This window comes from Anarhichas minor, unplaced genomic scaffold, assembly GCF_050575085.1.
Source record: "Anarhichas minor isolate MPS153535 unplaced genomic scaffold, ASM5057508v1 ptg000011l, whole genome shotgun sequence".
Classification (NCBI taxonomy): domain Eukaryota; kingdom Metazoa; phylum Chordata; class Actinopteri; order Perciformes; family Anarhichadidae; genus Anarhichas; species Anarhichas minor.
The window spans coordinates 15,204,536-15,222,348 of NW_027466457.1; the positions used below are offsets into that span (position 1 = coordinate 15,204,536).

The 17,813-nt window shown below is 43.3% G+C and overlaps 2 protein-coding genes across 7 annotated transcripts in view; both read right to left on the reverse strand.

The window, feature by feature from the left end:
- Window positions 1-17,813, reverse strand: part of cep290 (centrosomal protein 290) — a 41,401-nt gene that overhangs the window by 6,465 nt on the left and 17,123 nt on the right. For all 6 annotated transcript variants that reach the window (XM_076089623.1, XM_076089620.1, XM_076089624.1 and 3 more), the window contains 21 exons: window positions 17,316-17,546; window positions 17,006-17,179; window positions 16,797-16,908; window positions 15,819-16,024; window positions 15,353-15,504; window positions 14,496-14,607; window positions 13,554-14,009; window positions 13,280-13,444; window positions 12,373-12,480; window positions 12,122-12,256; window positions 11,771-12,040; window positions 11,473-11,580; window positions 10,634-10,833; window positions 8,637-8,850; window positions 7,901-8,038; window positions 4,923-5,144; window positions 3,678-3,800; window positions 3,456-3,598; window positions 2,791-2,946; window positions 1,719-1,842; window positions 109-243 (listed from right to left, as the gene is read on the reverse strand). In XM_076089623.1, coding sequence (XP_075945738.1) covers window positions 109-243; window positions 1,719-1,842; window positions 2,791-2,946; window positions 3,456-3,598; window positions 3,678-3,800; window positions 4,923-5,144; window positions 7,901-8,038; window positions 8,637-8,850; window positions 10,634-10,833; window positions 11,473-11,580; window positions 11,771-12,040; window positions 12,122-12,256; window positions 12,373-12,480; window positions 13,280-13,444; window positions 13,554-14,009; window positions 14,496-14,607; window positions 15,353-15,504; window positions 15,819-16,024; window positions 16,797-16,908; window positions 17,006-17,179; window positions 17,316-17,546 — 3,684 coding nt within the window. The remainder of the gene's footprint in view (window positions 1-108; window positions 244-1,718; window positions 1,843-2,790; window positions 2,947-3,455; window positions 3,599-3,677; window positions 3,801-4,922; window positions 5,145-7,900; window positions 8,039-8,636; window positions 8,851-10,633; window positions 10,834-11,472; window positions 11,581-11,770; window positions 12,041-12,121; window positions 12,257-12,372; window positions 12,481-13,279; window positions 13,445-13,553; window positions 14,010-14,495; window positions 14,608-15,352; window positions 15,505-15,818; window positions 16,025-16,796; window positions 16,909-17,005; window positions 17,180-17,315; window positions 17,547-17,813) is intronic.
- On the reverse strand, window positions 290-1,388 carry LOC142947336 (uncharacterized). Its single transcript, XM_076088852.1, has 2 exons — window positions 1,314-1,388; window positions 290-1,231 (listed from the first exon to the last, which is right to left on the reverse strand). The coding sequence occupies exons 1-2, from the start codon at window positions 1,386-1,388 to the stop codon at window positions 467-469; spliced, it is 840 nt and encodes a 279-aa protein (XP_075944967.1). The 3' UTR covers window positions 290-466.

The following is a 17,813-nucleotide window of genomic DNA, read 5'->3' on the forward strand; positions in this document are numbered from 1 at the left end:
TAAGCTAAGCTAAGCTCCACCTTAATATTTACTCTCCAGACACGAGAGCGATATCGATCCTCTCATCTGACTCTCGGCATGACTGCGTCTCGATGGAGGTTAAGCTACCTTGAGTCTTGGCAGGTCTTTGTTGGTCTGCTCCAGCTGAAAGCGCAGCTCCAGGTTCTCAGAGGCCAGTTTGAGGTTTTCCTTTTGGAAGTCCTGATCCCTCTGTGAGGGAGTGCCGGTGCCTCGGCCTGAAGTCTACAGGAAGTAAAAGACATTTTATCAGCCTGGCGAACTTATAAAGCACCACGATGGGTGTAACACTGCTGCGGAGGAAAAGAGGGAATCTCCAAACACAAAAGCTCTAAGGGAGTGTAAAAGAACAGCTGACTACGGACATCTTTAGTCCATAACAAGCCACTTACTACTCACTTTAAATGAAGCTTTGCTCTGCCACATTTACCGCAATGCTACCACAACACTACCACTTCAGCTGGGTGACTACAGAAGCCTCGAGTACCTTCAGGTTTCTAAGAGATCTGCTCTCTTGTTTCCGTACGTGAGCATCCCGCTCTTTACTGATAAACCTCTGTGGGAGCTTGCTCAGTATGGAGCCGGAGTCCACATCTGGTTCTGCTGAGCGGGACTGCTCAGGATTACATTCCTCTGTTACCCCCTTTGTAGTCTCAACCACTTCATCATTCAGCTCAGCCTGTTCCTCAGCCTCTTGTGGCTTTTCTTCTCCGGATCCTACGGGGTCATCTCGTTCACCAACACCCTCTTTATACGCGGTTTCAGCGGCGGTTGCTGTCGTGGCTGGCTCAGAGGATGACATAACTGATCCTGGTCTTCCTGAAGGATCCTCAGGTTCGGACTCACTTCCTTTCGTGGTCGGTGTTTCTTCCTCTTCTTCGACCACGTCCACTTCAGAACCAAACGAGACGTCTTGTGTAATTTCTAAAATATCCGCTTCATCTTCTTGAACATAATTGGTGTCCACATCCTCTTCTCCGGTCGGGTCTGCTGCTGTGTTTCCTGCAACATTAGGACTCAATCGTTCTTGTTCAGTGCAAACATCGTCTGCTCCACCAAAGCTGGTTTGGGTTTGTCTAGCTACCTGTCGGTCAGCAGAGTCTTCACCAGCTTCAGCAGGAGGGGGTGCTGCATTCCCTTTGCATGAGCCATCCCGAACATCAAAAGTGACAGAATAAATCCCTTGTGAAGGCCAAGAGGAGAAGCTTTTTGCCTTCACAGGCAATCAACCAGATTAAATCCAGTGAAGGAGAACCATAAAGAAAGAAAGTAAAGAGTGATGAATGGAGAGGTACCAGAATCTCTGGCTCCTTACAATAGAACAGCGACGCATCATACAAAGAGGTGACGTGTGAGTTATTGTAATGCATAGGGCTGAAAATAATGACAGTTTTCCTTATCAATGAACCCAAGTTCATCTTTCAATTATTAAATCGATTCGTTGTTTAGTCTACGAAACAAAGACAAGAAAAATGCCCATCACAAGCTCCAAGAGCCAAAGTTGGTGCCTTCAACGAATGCCTAGAATGTTAAATATAACGATATAAAACAGATTCTGTCATTTGAGAAGCAGAAATCAAATGACAGAAAAGTAAACTAATGGTTTCAGCGTTACACGTGTCAGCATGTATTTATATTACTATGTGAATTATCAGGATACTCATAATAGTCCTGATGTTTGGGAGTTGATGGGTACGTACAGAGGGTCGTGATGGTGGTTCTTTGGACATCTGGCTCTCTACGCAGCGGAGTCTCTCTTCCAGGTAGCGGTTCCTCAGGGTCACAGTCTCCATGGCGTCATCACGAGGTAAAGCCTGGTGCTGTCTGCAAGTTCAGTGTTTTAATAACTTTGGATGAGTTCAACAGACGACAGAAGGAAATAGCAGGAGGATTAAGAACATTGACGTATTATTAGATTATGTATTTTTTTATAATTCATCCAGTTCAATTTGAAAACTGACAATAATGTTTGTTAAGATATTATTCAATTTCTTTATTTGATTTGTCAGTTGTTGACTACATGCAGATGTTTTTATTTTACTGATGCCATGATCTCGGGAACACGAGAACAGTATGTTGGTGTCTCAAGATCGCGGGTAGATTTATGTTCAGAAAACAAAAGGCCAATTTCTCGAGAGAGCAGCATAATTATTCATGAGAGAGAACTCAACAATGAGTGTCACTTCATCACATTTCATCCTTCAACATTACGGCTGTCTGGGAGGATTCTCCTGAACAGTAAATCAAGGCATCGTGTGAAACTGAAGACGATAATCCTCGATCTGACATTTGAATCAGTTGCTGCAGTTGTCACAACACCATCTATGCGTGTTGGCACGGCAGTCCTGATCTCTGTTAAACATAAGCATCAAACGACTTCCTGTGTTCCCGTGATAACGGGGTTGATCGTCTTGTGATCTCGAGATGACAGCATAAACTGATCGCTTCCGGACAAAATACTTCAGTAATTTATGAATATAATTCTGCAATTCCTCAGTCCATAAAATGATGATCATGTGTATCCAATAATGGTGATAAGATAAGATAAAACAGAGCAAATAATTACAGAGCACTTAAGACACACCAGTTGTTAAGACTCGATCGACCGGGTTGTAATCAGCTAAATGCAACACTTTTTAAAAAGCCGTACTTTTATGTGTTCTTTTAATAAGAAACATATTAACAATCCTAACTTTACAACTCGTTATGGATCCTGTTTTAAGCCCTGATTCTAGTGTGTTGTTTTGGATTCTCTTAAAGACAGCGACATACTTTATGGTGAGGATCTGTGTCTCCAGGTCAGAGTTCTTCTTCCTCAGCTCTTCCGTCTCCTTCTCCATTTCGGTGGATCGCACTCCCACCACCTGATCGGCAGTCACACCTCGACCCTTCAGCTTCTTCTGCAGTAAACTCTTCTCTTGTTCCAGTCTGCGTGCACAGTAAAGCACAGTATGTAAACAGAAAGTGGTTGTGGCTTTCCATGGAACAGAACCGTTACGTACACTCACGATCAACATTAGTACACAGTGTATACTTTATAGCTACCGACACAAAGTAGTGGAAAACAACTGCATGTTTGGGTGGGACACTAACATTCTGTATATAGCTGTATAGCCAAACCCTCCACCTTCCCTCCTTGACTACCATCCCCTCTCATTATCATTAGAGCTGGGACCATCAGTCCATCAACAGTAAATTCATTTGCAACAGTTTTGGTCATTTTTACTTTCACAATAATCGTTTTATAGACAAACAACAAATCAGCGGATCACTCAATGAAAATGATTATTAATTGCAGCCCTTATAATAATTATTCCTTCAGTCCCTTGTGTGGTCGTTTGGAGCCGAATGTTCCACGTTGCAGCTTTAATGTGAAGTCCTTCTGTCCTCTAAACGTGCATGAGGATAAAGCGTTGGTATAACACACACACACTGACCTGGCGTAGAGCTCTTTCAGAGTGCTGAGCTGTTTCGACAGGGATTCATTCTCTCGTTCCTTCTCCTTCAGTGAATTCCTCACCTTTTCCATCTTGGCCTGCCATTTCTTACCCTCCTCCCAACGCACAATTTCTCCTTTGGTCTGTCAGACAAACAAGTCGAACGTCAAGTGAACGCGCAATCGAATGATAACGTTAAGACAACAGAATCGATGCTCCAACCTTTTTATGATCATCCTCAACATTTTTCATTTCTGCTCTTTTCTCCAAGTCAGACTCGAGACGCCTGATCTTCTTCTGCAGATTCTCGACGGCTGACCCCTTCCCATCTGGTTCTGGTTGATTCTAATCAACAGAGAGAAAAAAAGACTTTCATAACACCTCACTTTTCTTAAAACACACAGTGGAGACTGACCATTCCCATATCCTTTATGGTCACAACCAATATCCTCATGTTAAAGATATGAGAGACAGAGTCCTGATTAGTGAAATATATCAGAACTGCTTGACCTATTTTCAAAGAACGGAGGAATCCCATCTTCCTCTTACAGAAGAAAAACTAAACTCATGGCTGCATCTCATCTCATCTCGGACCTCCTACTTTATATTAACTTCAAAAATCTTAACTATAAATGTATATTAGATTCCTCGATCGGCACTCGTCCTGTCATGCCTGCATCTTTAAATGGAATGTCCCGGTAGGCTCGAGATAGACCGCAGTAATATCGTCTCAGTAGCACAAACTGCAACCTCAGTCTGGAAATATAAAGTGTCAACATGCAGTTTGAGTATTCATGTTGTTTACCTCTTCATCTGACAACAGTGCTGCCATCTTTTGCAGTTATTTTGAATTGAGGACGGCGTCTGTGACATCCTAACTCATGTTTCCTAACTCGGTAATTCCCAACGTTTGTAATTGCTTGATTCCTACCCTAAGATCAAATGAGATATTTTTCCTAAATGCAGTTAGGAAACATGTAATCTAAAACTGAGATAAGAGAGGATCTCAGACTGAAGACATTTCTGTAACGAGGCCACATGACTTTAAAAACTTTAAAGAAAATACATGATTGTGGTGCTGGTCTTCAGGATTAGCAGTATAATTAAATTCTGATATCCACTGGAGGAGTTTATCTTAAATCTTAAAAGAATGTGAGATTCCATTCTCGATGCATTCCTCAATTTATTTTAACTGAGTTGTCTAAATGTCTTGCTGTTTGTCCACATGATGGGATGCTGATATTGGCTGTCATGTGGCTGTTGTTTCATTCATCACTTGAGCACTGGACCAATGATTAACCTAATTTATCACCAGGCCTCGGCATGTAGTTGACGGGTAAGGGACTGGACATTCCTTTACCCAACAACAGCAACAGAATATAAGCTCGGGATCGAAGCCGAAATGATCAAAGTCTCATCTATCAGTAGATTGTTGTGTTGTCCCACGATCCTTAGAGACCTGCTAACCTGAAGGGCGCTGCTGAGCCTCTTGACTTGCTGCTTGAGCTCCTGGATCTCCTGCTCTCTCTCCTCCTTTTCAGCCTGCATGCGTCTCTGGTTCTTCAGACTCCTCTGGAGGTCCTGGTTCAGGCCGTCCACTTCCTCCTTCAGGGTGTGCTCCCGGCCTCTGGCTGCTTTGGCAAAGTCCTTTGCAGCTTGAAGTTCCTCATTAAGTTCTTGCACTCGCACCTTTGTCAGAGGAGGGATTTTACAACTTAACGGTTAAGTCTGGAGATATCTTTTAGTTTTCTCATGAAAAGCCCAAAACCCTCAAAGAATGTTGTTTGTGTATGTGCCATAAAGTGCCATTGTTGTGCAAAAGTCAATGATGTCAAGCAGTAAATGGAAAATGTATTCCTTTATACTTAAAGGAATACATCGTCAATTTAGTTTATTCTGACACCGTCCAGTGTCCTTAAATACTCAGCAGCGCACAAAAGAAAACGATGTGTTTGTGTTATTATCCTTTCACTTTTTAGTTGCTGTAATCTTGTGATGTATTATGTCTTCTCCGTTATGCTCTTGTGAAGGTGCAGGCGACAGGAGCAGCAACTGTGTGTTAACAGGGGGGGCCTCCTAGGACCCTGCTTCTGGAGTGCTCCGTTCTCACACTGGTTTGTGGGTTGCACCTGTTTCACTGATACTCCAGTTGTTCTTTGTGGCACATGGAGTTCCCCCTGTGGCTAAGGGGAAGTTCATGAAGGTCTTGCAGAGCAGCTGGTGGTCACTGTACATGCTACATGTACATCAACAATCTGTCACAGCCCGTTCAGACATATTGATATGGACTTCATTGGTATGGTCAGACCAGAGGACAGGAAACAATAGTAACTGCGCAGCTATGTCCAAACAAAGCTCTGTTTCAACAGGTAAAAGGGGCAACGGAAGAGAGGCAAACTCTGAATTCTGGTTACTAGAATATAGCTAAGAATGACAAACCTTTAAACACAACAACTAATTCATGCATCCAACCACAAGGTGCTAGTAACCTTATGCATGAGTGGTTCCCTGCTGTGCACAAAGCACATGGACCAGAAGACCAGCGGGAGCTTTTAGCATTTTCCAGTGACATCAGTCACTCAAAGGGGGGGGGGGGGGATGTGTGGTAGGAAAATGTATGTGTGTATTGAATGTAACTTTATGTATTCATAGTTATAATCTGATTTCTGTCTTCACTGTTCGAATGCGTTACCTATACTAAGTATATATGCGTACTTATGAATCATTGCATGCTTTAAATCACAGGTAAAGAAAAGTTCACTGGTTGTAGAGTCAACAGCTTGTGTGCAGGAGCAACAGGACACTGAGCCAGGTGGTTAGGAAAAGGGAGCTGTGAGACAACAGTGGAGCCCCCGCTGATGACGGTTGTAGAGACGATGAAATATAGTATAGAGGGGGGGGTCTGATGGATGGCCAAAAATCAATCATTTAGAAGACAGGAATCCGACGTTCGTAGCCTGTCCTCACGCACAACTCATCCCAAAATGATATGAAAGAATGTCAGTAATGTGGTTTTCGTGCCATCTGGGCACTGTCCCGGTCGATTTTCTGTTCACTTGGGATTACTCTGGTCAGAAGAGGGTGCACAGAGGCCTGAGTGATAGCAGCGGGAGGATACTCAAGGGAATAGGTAGAGGGCTAGGAGCAGATGTGTGCGAGTGTTGGATTCCTAACAAGTAAGAAATGTAAGCAGGTCACTACGACCTGCGGCGTGAATCAGAGGAAGACGTGAGATAGTTAGATCCTGTGTGTATCACTAGTCAGATAGATAAAGTTATTAAGTTAGCAGTAAGATATTTAGATATTAACACTCGACTATAATCAACGAAGCTGCTCATCAAAAAACAACCACTACACCACACAGATTAATCAGCATTCATTTTCGCCAAGATGAAAATGAATCATAACTTTGCATATCTGACTGAGCCTCCAATTAGCGGTATTGGTTATTAATGAAAGGATTAAGGGCCAGTTGGAGTCAACTGGATGTCAAACATGCGGTCTGTGCATGTGTGATTGGCCAAATGTGATTGGTCAAGTGTTGCCAATCGTCTACTGATGGTCGTCATCTTGGGGTTTTTTGTTCATTGATCCCACTCTGCTTAAGCTTTATTCATCTTTAGAATGACAGTTTCTTATCCCGTTTGCTTTTCGTGGTTGTAAATAGAACTTTCGGTCCTAATGCCATTTCCCTCCATTGTAGCAATCAGACAGACAGAAGGGAAACAATAAGGAAGCCAAGGGACAGTCAACTAGAGAGAGAGAGAGAGAGAGACGCAAACAGTTGTTGTATTTAGCGCTCTGATAGTGCTGCGTTCTTATGGGAGTGCTCCGATTCATACATGAATTCTTTGATTTTGAAACGGCCTCAGAGAGGCAAAATAACAACAACTTAAGGCTGCTGTCGGCAAGATGCCGCTCCGACGGTCCCACCAATTTAAGTAGTGCAACTTAGTCTCATGGTGATTGATTGAAAGCACATGAGTTATTTTCAAATGTATTATTAATATATTAACAGAGCTATGGATAGGCTGATATTTATACCAAAATAGGCTTTATATCCGGATTTATTGGGAGAAACAAAGCAATTGTATGTAAAATCAGCACCCCCACATGAATAGAATGGAATGATCCTTTGTTTTATAACAATATTTCACGATTTGACTGTGAGATTGGCGGTGGAATCAGGCTCCTTAGATCAAACTTATGAATAGTCGACTATTCGGAAGTCACCACCACATGTGTTACTACTAGCTACCATTCAGATCAACATAGACCAGAAGCGTCTAGTTCATTGGCAATGAGCATAAGAAGGGGAGTAGATTATATGTATGTTGCTTTACGGAATGTCAGCGTCTTTTGTGTCCGTTAATGAGCTCAAGAGCTATTCATAAATGTCAGTAATGAAATGCAACGTGCACGAAATTACGATAAAGGGGACCCACCTTCAGCTCTTTGGTGTGTCTGTCAACCAACACCTGTACATTGAGACTCTCCTCTTTCTGTGCGGCGCTGGCTATGACTTGCTGCTCTGCAGCGGCCGTCATCTCTGACCGCAGCTCCAACAGAGCCTTACTGAGAGCCTGAGAACACGAGAAGAGAGGAGATGCCAGCTATGATAAGTATGATGAGGGCAGCGGTCAGACCTCATTTTTCAGTTCACACATTATCATCGTTTCTTCATGGACTGCCTCCTCTCCCCTCTCTTCTTGGTATAAACTTGACAAACAACTTGTTTGTGTGTGTGTGTGTGTGTGTGTGTGTGTGTGTGTGGTGAAAAATTACAGAACTTGGAAGTGGTTTTGAGAAATAATCAAATAAAATAGTATTATGTGAAAAAAACGCTTTGAGCACTTTTACTTATTTAGAAACTGATATCCAGATCAACTGCTCATACTTGTTATGCAGCTTAAAGACTGAAAATCAGTGTTTATTCAAAATTCATTCAAGTTTCAGTACCAGCATACACTGAAGGAAAAGCTACCAGTCCATCCATCAGGATGTACAGCATCCAGACCACCTATCTGGCAGATCTTTGGACTGGGAAGAAACAAGAACCTCCCAAGGGAAAGCTTTACCTCATTCTCCAGAAATCAATCTGTGTACTTTAGCAAGGCAACAGCACTAACCCCCCCCCCCCCCCAAAAAAAAACAAGTAAACATATGTGATCAAAGGAGGACCTTGAGCTGCTTCTCCTTCTGGGTGAGCTGTGCTTTCAGCCTTTCCACCAGGTTTTTCATGGTGTTGCTGGGGGAGCGGACGTTGGCCTCCTTCTGGGCCGCCAGCTCCGTTCGGAGGTAGTTCATCTCCTTCTCCATCTGGGCCATGTGGCTCGTCTGGTCCTCAGTCTCACCAGTCAGCGCTTTCACCTGGGCAGCGTGATACTCCTCCAGCCTGCAACAAATCCCCTGTGTTAGACTATCTCAACTTACATAGTCTTACATAGTTTGAAATAATGAGGTTAAGAAAGTATTTTTGACTTAATACCACTGACTCTATACAGTGAGGGCACATGTTCTACTATGTGTCTCTTGTGTTCTGTAACTCATGATGTATACATGGGGTGTGGTCATGTTCACTCATACAGAAAAAGACTTGAATGTTTGTATCACTGATAAAGATAGAAACGGAGGCCAAGTTTACTGTAAGTGATGATTTGATATAAAGCTGTACCTTTTGTAAATATCCAAAGTCTCTAAAACTATTGAAAGTAATTGAAATAAAGACGGGGGGGGGGGGGCTTTATTCAGACAGGACAGTTACGGGGTAACCAGTGTCTGACGGAGGAAACAACATTCTTGCCTAACGTGTAACACTGTTATTTTTATACACACACACAGCAGTTTTGGCGGGTCATTAAATTTAAGAGAGTTTGGCCGATACAACAACATTGGTTCCAAGCAGGATGCTATTTTTTGGTTTGGCAGGAAATTTTAACACCAACTTCTTTCAAAGCAAAATGTTGTTGGCAAGACATTTTTATTACCATGTGCGGAACGATTTCTTTTCTACCAAGCAGGGAGATATTTCTTGCATGGAGGTTTATGTTGCATGGCTGACAAGTCCGTCTGACACAGAGTGATACTTCTGTAACATGCAGCAACTCAGCCTAGTTATCGGTTTGTTCTGACTCATGCCAGGTAAGCAGATTCCACCCGGTCGACTACAAACATCCATGACTAATTGTCTATTTGTTTTTTTTGCATGAATCAATTGTGATCAAACTGTGAGCGTTGCTGAGCTATACGCCATGTTAGCGGTTAATTGGGGACCGAGCTAAACCTAATGCAATTACTCTGCAATATACTCAACATTGTAGTCAAACTATTTAAAATGTCGTTGGGCATTTTCTTGTGTGGCTGAAATGCCCCAACTCACTTCTGAACTCTTGAAAGCCTTGTTTAATCCACTTTTGCTGATTTTTATTAGACTCTTACCCTGTTGAGTTCCCCATACGTCCCTTTAAGGTTGGTCAAATAATTGTACTCCTCACTCTGACAGTGTCATTCATTGAAGCTATATGGTGCTGATACAGTATGGTATACCATACTGTATTCTACAGAATGGTATTTAAAAATACCCATCACTCTAGGGTTTTCCCACATTCGGTGTAATCCTGGATGAGACTTCACACTTGCTGTATTGCTGAGGACCCAAGGAAGTGTCCCGGGTGAGCTCCTGAGATCTACGGGACGTATTAATTAGCAGTGTGCTATAAAAACACCGTGTAGTGTATTGAGAGGGGACCCCTTTTAACCGGTACACCACTGAACAGCATGCTGGGTAGAGCGCACTCTCCGTCTACATTCATCTGAGCTTCTGCACACAGATGACGCGTATTATCCCCAAAAATACCCATTTGAGATCATCAATGTAAATCAAGGTTAGGAGGAAAGCAATGCGATGATGTCTCATCAACGCTCAACATGTTTCATGCTGTCAGTGTTCCAAGGATGTTACCACTGAATATGTGAGTTACTAAACATATTGTAAATTGCAGATTTCGGTTGGCCTGTGACATTGGCCTTTATGTTCTCTGCTGATGATAATATTCACACTAATCATTAATGTACTTGCTCACCTCAACAGCTAAGATAAAGAAGACATAAAGGATGCCGTTTCTGTTTGAATATAATCTCCACAGGTGAGCACTCTGGTTTAATGACGGGATAATCACTTTGACGTCTCGTCAGCGTGGTTCTTAGCCATCGTGTGCATGGCGGTCCTCTGTCGCTGCAGCTCAGCAGTGGCCAGCTTCAGCTTCTCTGTGATGGAGGAGAGCGAGATGTCCTGTTCAGCCACAGTCTGCTCCAACTCAGCCAGATGCTCCAGATGCTTGGTGGTTGGCACCCTGATGGTGGGCTTCTTCATCAGTTCCTGAACAAAGGAAGGCGGGAGCATTAAACAAAACCCTCAAAGACTCATGGAGGGATATCTAAATCACACATGGGATGTTTTCCCATGAAACACTGCTTGATGAAGTGTGAAATGTTATGTATAATAACACAAGACAGCTTCACGGCTTATTTCTTCTATGCTTCAAATATTAACAACAGCTGATCTGCTCTGGGCGCGTCGCCATCTCTTTCTGTTGCTGCTGCTACACATTACTCTGCTCTCACAACGAGTCCTACTAAACGTCTTAACATATGCATTGCACTTCAACCTGGCTTTGGCCATTTTTACACAGCAGCACTGCGAGGATCAATGCTTGCGCGAGGCGTTTTGCAGCTTGTTTTCTTCATCTACTCTTGTTCGCTGTGCAGGGCAGGGGTTGCATTTCAGATATTTATATACATCTACACACACACACACGTTAGTAAATATAACTGCTTTAGGCTCATTTCTTAACGTAAACATATTTTTAATAATGCTCCAGGTTAGAGGGTTCCTTGTACAATTTACAGCATTAATTATCTGATTTTCATATCCGAGCATTATTGGCAATGTCAATGAAATGTCCCTAATCAAGATGGAATTGGTAAATCTGCGAGGATACCCAGCCGTAATGCGTACCATGGCTGTCTGTTTGAAGCGGTCCAGGGAGGTGTCCGTGTGCAAGTCCAACTTCTGATGCAACATTCTCAGCTCCTCCTGGTGTCTCTTTATCATCTCCTCCTGATCCTGGGCTCAACAAGGTGTGTTTAAAGGAAACAAAGAAACACTTGGAGTATAACAAGTCTACCTTCTAAAAACATACGAGCCAGGTTTCTGAACAGACGGGACAATAAGTAACATCTTTACTACTTAACAGTAGATAATGATCAGAACATGTCTGTGGGAATAATAGAAGAGACGTGTTGCATCACTGTACCTGTCTGGCTTGAGCCAACTGGTTGTGGTATTTCTTTAGCACGTCCTCTTTTTTGTTGAGTCGACCCTGGAGGTCTTTGATGGTCTGGTGAGCTAGCTTGATGGCGGGTTGATAGTCTAGCTGGCCCTCTTCATGCTTAGCAAGGTCAGCTAGCAGGCGTTCTCTGCTGGCAGCAGCTGGGAGCCGCAGACGCAGCTCATTGATCACTTTATCCCGGGACACAATGTTCTGCTCTGCCTTCCACAGAGCTGCTTCTTTCTCTTTCAACTTCTGCATGTGGAATTCAAACAACATGCATTTGATTTATGTAAAATACAATACAGTGTCTGAACTGCGACTGAATACCATTACCTCATCCAGATTGTTGCAGGTGGCCTGTGTGTCCAAGATGGTGCGGACGTGCTCCCTGATTTTACCCAGAGCAAACTCTAACTGATGAGCAAGAGGTAGACTCGGGTCTGGTAGGGATCCTGTACCATCTTCATACTGAAAACAACCAAACATATAGTGACATCCAAAAGCTGGAACACCAGCCTGTTTCTGTAGAATCACATTTTAGTTGCTGTTAACTTGAACTGTTTCCTCTGGAAGCAACAGTTTACCTTTTCCGAACCGCTTAGAATTTCACTCTGGTGCTTCTCGTACTGGTCCAGCTGACGCTCCAGCTCCACCTCTCGCTGATCATAAGCCAGCTGGTGTTCTTCTTGAAGCTTGACATGTCAGAGAGAAGAGTTTTCTTCATTACCATTTATGACATTTATCTTGACAACACCACTGATACACTTCTGTCCTGAAACGCTCCTTAATAAGTGAGGCAGTTAGAATTGTGAGGTTTTCATAGCTTCACTTTTCTCCACTCTTTGTAAATAGGTAGGTAATTGACCCTTCATAAGTCCCGCCACGTTTTGCTCTGTGCTCCAATAACAATTGAGCAAGCTTGGAACCCGGCAGAACCTGGGTTCCCTGTCCTCTTTCCGGTTATACTTAGATCGGCTACTTCTGTTCAAAGGTAACATTACTAACATGTCACATTACATTATGCATCATCACATTGTGGCAACGTTAAAGAGATTAGGAAAAGGACAAGCAGGTTAGCTCCTGACATATTTTAAAGATGATATGAATTATCAATTATCAAAAAGATCAAGGCTAACATTCCTTTGTTTATATTATCTCTGTAAGGCTACTTCCGTCCCCAAAGCAGCTTTTGGTGTCATTTATTTGGATATACGTAACGTCTAATATCTCAAAGGGAAAAGATACCATTGTGAATATACCCGTCCATCGCGTACTGTCAGTAAGGACTACAGTACTTTTTTCAAACTTGTCCGAACAACAGTACCTAAGGGGGGGACTTCGGATTGGTCAATTGAGACATAATGCTTTTGTTTATAACCCTGATGCATTTGTTTATCATTGTTATGAATAACCAAAACCTTGAAAATTGTCAATTAGTTTTGCATATTTTCACATTGTGTATAAAACGTGTCAAGAGTTTTTTCCGCTCACCGTGTTTTGCTGCACGACATCCTCTTCCAGCGAGCGGACGGTTCGCTCCTGCTCCTCCACCAGGTTCTTCAGGTACCTGATCTCCTCCTTCTGGACCACCAGCTCCCTGCCTTTCCTCAGCTCCTGCAGACGAGCTTCTTCCATCTTCTTGTGCCACTCAGTCACCTGTTGGGAGTGTTACAGACTAGTTGTAGGCAAGATGTGGCGCAGACAAATAGACGAACAAGACAAACAGTGTGTTATTCTACTATATCTGTAAATCAACAAAAATGACCTTTTGGGCCCCTTTCACGTCCTTCAGTGTTGAGATGAGCTCCTCCAGGCCTCGGAGTCTCAGGTCCAGTTCTTCTGCCCTGCCCTCTGCCCTCCTCCTCTCCTCCTCAGCCTTCCTCTTCTCCTCCTGGGCTTTTGCTCTGTCCTCCTGGAGGCTCACCATGGCCACAGAGAACTTTTCCTGCTGGGGAAGCGGCAGCGCTCCGGCAAACTGCCGACGCAGCGACTGGACGGTCTGCCGTAGGTGCTTGGAGCGATTCCTGCCCTCCTGGCGGGCGAGGAACAGAGTGCGCTCACTGGCATCCAGCCGCTGCTCAGCACGCAGCCTGCAGGCCTCCAGCTGCTGGATGTGAGAGGTGGCAGCCTCCAGCTTGGCCAAAGAAGCTGACTCGCTGAGCTGCAGAGCCACAATGTGCTGGTGGAGCTTCGCAATGAGGGCCTTCTCATCTGACTGTGACTGAGGGAGAGAGGTGAAATAAAACTATTTCATCAGAATCACTAATGTACGCAACTGCCTGCTACACAACTGGGTTTGTTTGTGTTTTGATTTATTTCCAGATACTTTACAATTCCAATATTGAGAGGCAGAGAATTTACAAATGTCTACCATGAGTCTACAGAGCAAACCATTATAACGTAACTATAGTTCTTGAAAGCACGACTTGACTAATAAGTCACCTGTGAATTGAAAGTGTGACAGAAAGTGCAGTAAAGAATCTGATCTGTTGAGTTCTCACACTGCATCAAGGGCCTCAAGATCAAGAGGAAAGCCATTTACATTAATTAAGAACTACTGTTCATCCGGCAGTAAGCCTTATGAAAGCGCCTCAGTTGATGAGCAACAGGACAATCTTTGAATGTACAGAACAGGAAAACGTTATGATTAAACCTTCCTTAGTTCAATAAAGTTTAAGAAAATCAAAAAACATCAACACCCAATTACCTGGTAGTCCAGTATTTGTCTCCTCAAAGCTTCCACTTCCTTCTCTTTGGACTGTTGTCTGGCCTGCAGAGCAGACGCCTGCATCATGGCCACATCAGACACCTCTTGGAGCCTTTACAAAACAACAACAATAAAATAAACACATTACATTATTTGTACTTTGAACCTCTTAGGTTCCTCGGACACCCCCTCGGACACCACGACTAGGGGGTTTCTGAGCAGTTTCCAGAACAGAAATGCTCGCCATCCAATAGCCAAAAAATTAAATGGAAAAAGTTTTGATACAGAAATCCCAGCATGCCTTTTTCTATGATGGTCCTCGAGGTCTTGGTGTCTTAATGTGGTATTTTTACCATTTGTATACGTTCGACTGATCAAAGATGGTTTAGTTTTGCACCAAGTCTGTGTAACAAATACTATCAACCCCAAAACGTGCGGCAACAACAAGTAATGAGACATAAGTAAGCATGGATATGGCCATCATATACTTCCGTCATGATGTTCTAAGCCCTTATACACTCTAAATGTTTCACCAATAGAATAGGCGACTAACCAAAACACAAAGTTCTTTACACAGTTATGACTAGAAACTTGACACAGTGCTGAGCTGCACCTCAAAAAGAGGTTGACCTGCTATCCCCCCTTATAGACCCGCCCCCTTTGAGAAGTCTGTCTAAGGAATGACAACCATTTGACAGTTCCAACAGATTGCTTCAGCTGTGACCTTAAAACACTTATGTTTATACAATGTATTTCCAAAGTCATTCGAGGATTGCAACTGTAATCTCGAGCAAAACATTTATTTCACGGTAGGAGCCTTGATGATCAATCACGGGCCTGCACTTTGCCAAACGTACTTAGAAACCTCAATGCGGAGTTCAGCCTCGGCCTTCTCCAGCTCTGCGATCCTCGCTCTGTCAGCGTCGCTCACCGCTTTGCTGATGCTGTCGGCCAGCCCGTCTCTCAGCTCTCGCTCCACCCTCTGGGCCTCTACGTTCATCTTGGTCAGCTGAAGAAAAACAGATACAACATAGCTTGATACGATTTGTTATTTTTTATGAATTACTCTTTATATAAAATTGTCAAATAAAGATTATTCAAAAGACAATTTATAAAGGAATAGATAATGAAGACTTTCGGGGAAAATGACCTAGAGTTTGCTGGGTCATGAACTAAACTTCTGAGAAATGATCAACAGGCTCTCGGTCTGCCAGGTGAACCATATCGCCTTTTACCCTTATTCATTAAATATCAGTCACTTAGACCCCGTGAGCAACAGCGTGACAGAAAACAACTCTTCTGTTGTTTTCTTTGGCCTCATACCTCTGCAAACTTGGACTCCAGCTCTATGTTGCGTTCTTCCACCTGCCGAAGGGAGTTCCTCATGTGCTCATACATTGTGTGTGCATGCTCGGCTCTCTGCCTCTCATTCAGCTCCTTCATCTCTAGAGTGGTGATGCGCCTGGCCGCAGATACCATCTCTTTGTTGGCCAACGCCTTGTCCGCCTTATCCATGTTATTCTCACCTCCTGATATTAAGGAAAAAAACAACATTTGTGATGAGAAGTTGATTGTAAGGGTGGAATCCACAAACTCGTATCAACTCTCAAGTTAAATCATGGTTTATCTTTTTCCATCAAAGCTGTAAAGATCGGATCAAACTTAAAAAACTAAAAAGAGAAAATATATTCAGATGCAACTGTTTCAGTGATTGTTCCTCTTTTGGTGCATTTTCACTAGCAGTCCTGGTTTGAACCACCAACTTTAACTATACCTATTCTTAGCCGATTCTTTTTGCAAGTGGTCTTCTGGCCAACAGTCTTATTTTAATCACTAACCTTATTATTAAGACAGGCATGTGTTCTGCTCAAACACAGCTTTAATCAAATGAAGCCATCAAAGTTAAGGAATGAATTAAATGTCTGTGATAATGATCCACTCGCTGTATTACAACACTGTGGGTATCCAGGGCGAAACAGTCAATTAAAGTTCCATTAGGAAGAAAGCCCACAATGCAATAAACATGAACAGTTACCAGCGGTGTGACCAAATCCATGCAAACGTTATGTTGATAAGAATGACGGCAAGAACTTCAGCTTGTAAACGACTGCACTTTTCCTTTAATCGCCCGGTCAGTCCGTCTATGCTGTGTTGATGTACCATTTGACTTCAACAGTCCTTTTGCACGGAATGTTTTTGTTCTTTTGTAGCCTTGTTGTTGGCCTTATAACAAGTGTTTTAGAAGGTATTTCTGAATAAAGATTACTGAGCTGTATATAATCAGCTCCATCATCAGTTTACCAATTGCATTGATGTTGGTCCATGCTTGTTCTAAAGTGTTCAGTTTCTCCTTCGTGATCTCCAGTTCTTTATTCATGGCTGAGATTTGCTCCCGAAAAGACTCATTCTCCCTCTGAGAGACAGGAACAAGATGAAAGAAATATGGTACGGTCAGTCAGCGGTTAACAGCCAAAAAGAAAAAGAAATGGTGTGTTAATGCGTTTTAATACCTGCAGATGTTCCAGGTTGGTGGTTCTCTGTATCAGGCGGCTGTCCCTCTGCAGCATGTCTCTGTATTTGACTGTTAGCTCTGTGTACTGTTTGTTCGCCCTCTCCAGGTCTGATGAGGGCACACTATCATCCAAGGCCTTCTGCAGTGCTGCTATCTTATATGCAGCCATTTCCTGAGACAAAGCAAAAGACAATTAAAAGGCCATTGTATGCTGGTTCAGGTTTTGGTAGGTGGGGAGCCACAAGAGGCTAAACTGCACCACTACACCACTACACCATGTTGTAAGCAGGACTAAAAGGTTTCTCTACCTTGTATCTCTGCAGGTAGCCTATCCTCTGGGTGACAGAGGCCTGCATGAGGCTGCTCTCGTCCCTCAGCTTGCCGTTCTCCTTGCGGAGGTGCTGCTCTTGCTCCAGCAGGGTGACGTAGCGCCGCGTCAGTTTCGTCTCATTAACCTTCAGAACCGTCGACTTGCGCAACGCTTCGCTCAACGATCTCCTGACTTCCTCGGGGTCCTTCCGAAGGGTGTCCAGCAGCTCCTTGTGGGTGAAACGGACAAGTTGCTCTCATTAAATCCATTGATTTTTGGGGATACCCATATTCGTTGACTCGTCCATTTTTCATTTTATAATAAAAACAAAAACAAAACACAGTGCAGGCACCAAAGGTTACAACCCATGTCCGTCTTGCTGACTCTCAAGGGTCTCACTCCTATTTTACACTAGGAGACAGAGTGAGTGGTCCGCCCCCTTTACGAGTGTTTTCACATTTATTAAGTAAGAGGAGGAAGTTGGACAACGGGGACG

What these genes read in the sequence shown, in the direction of transcription:
- LOC142947336 (XM_076088852.1), bottom strand. Translation starts at nt 1,388, where the DNA reads ATGCATTACAATAACTCACACGTCACCTCTTTGTATGATGCGTCGCTG. An exon ending in GTAAGGAGCCAGAGATTCTG is followed by an intron (nt 1,232 to 1,313) that starts GTACCTCTCCAT and finishes TTGCCTGTGAAG; the next exon opens with GCAAAAAGCTTCTCCTCTTG.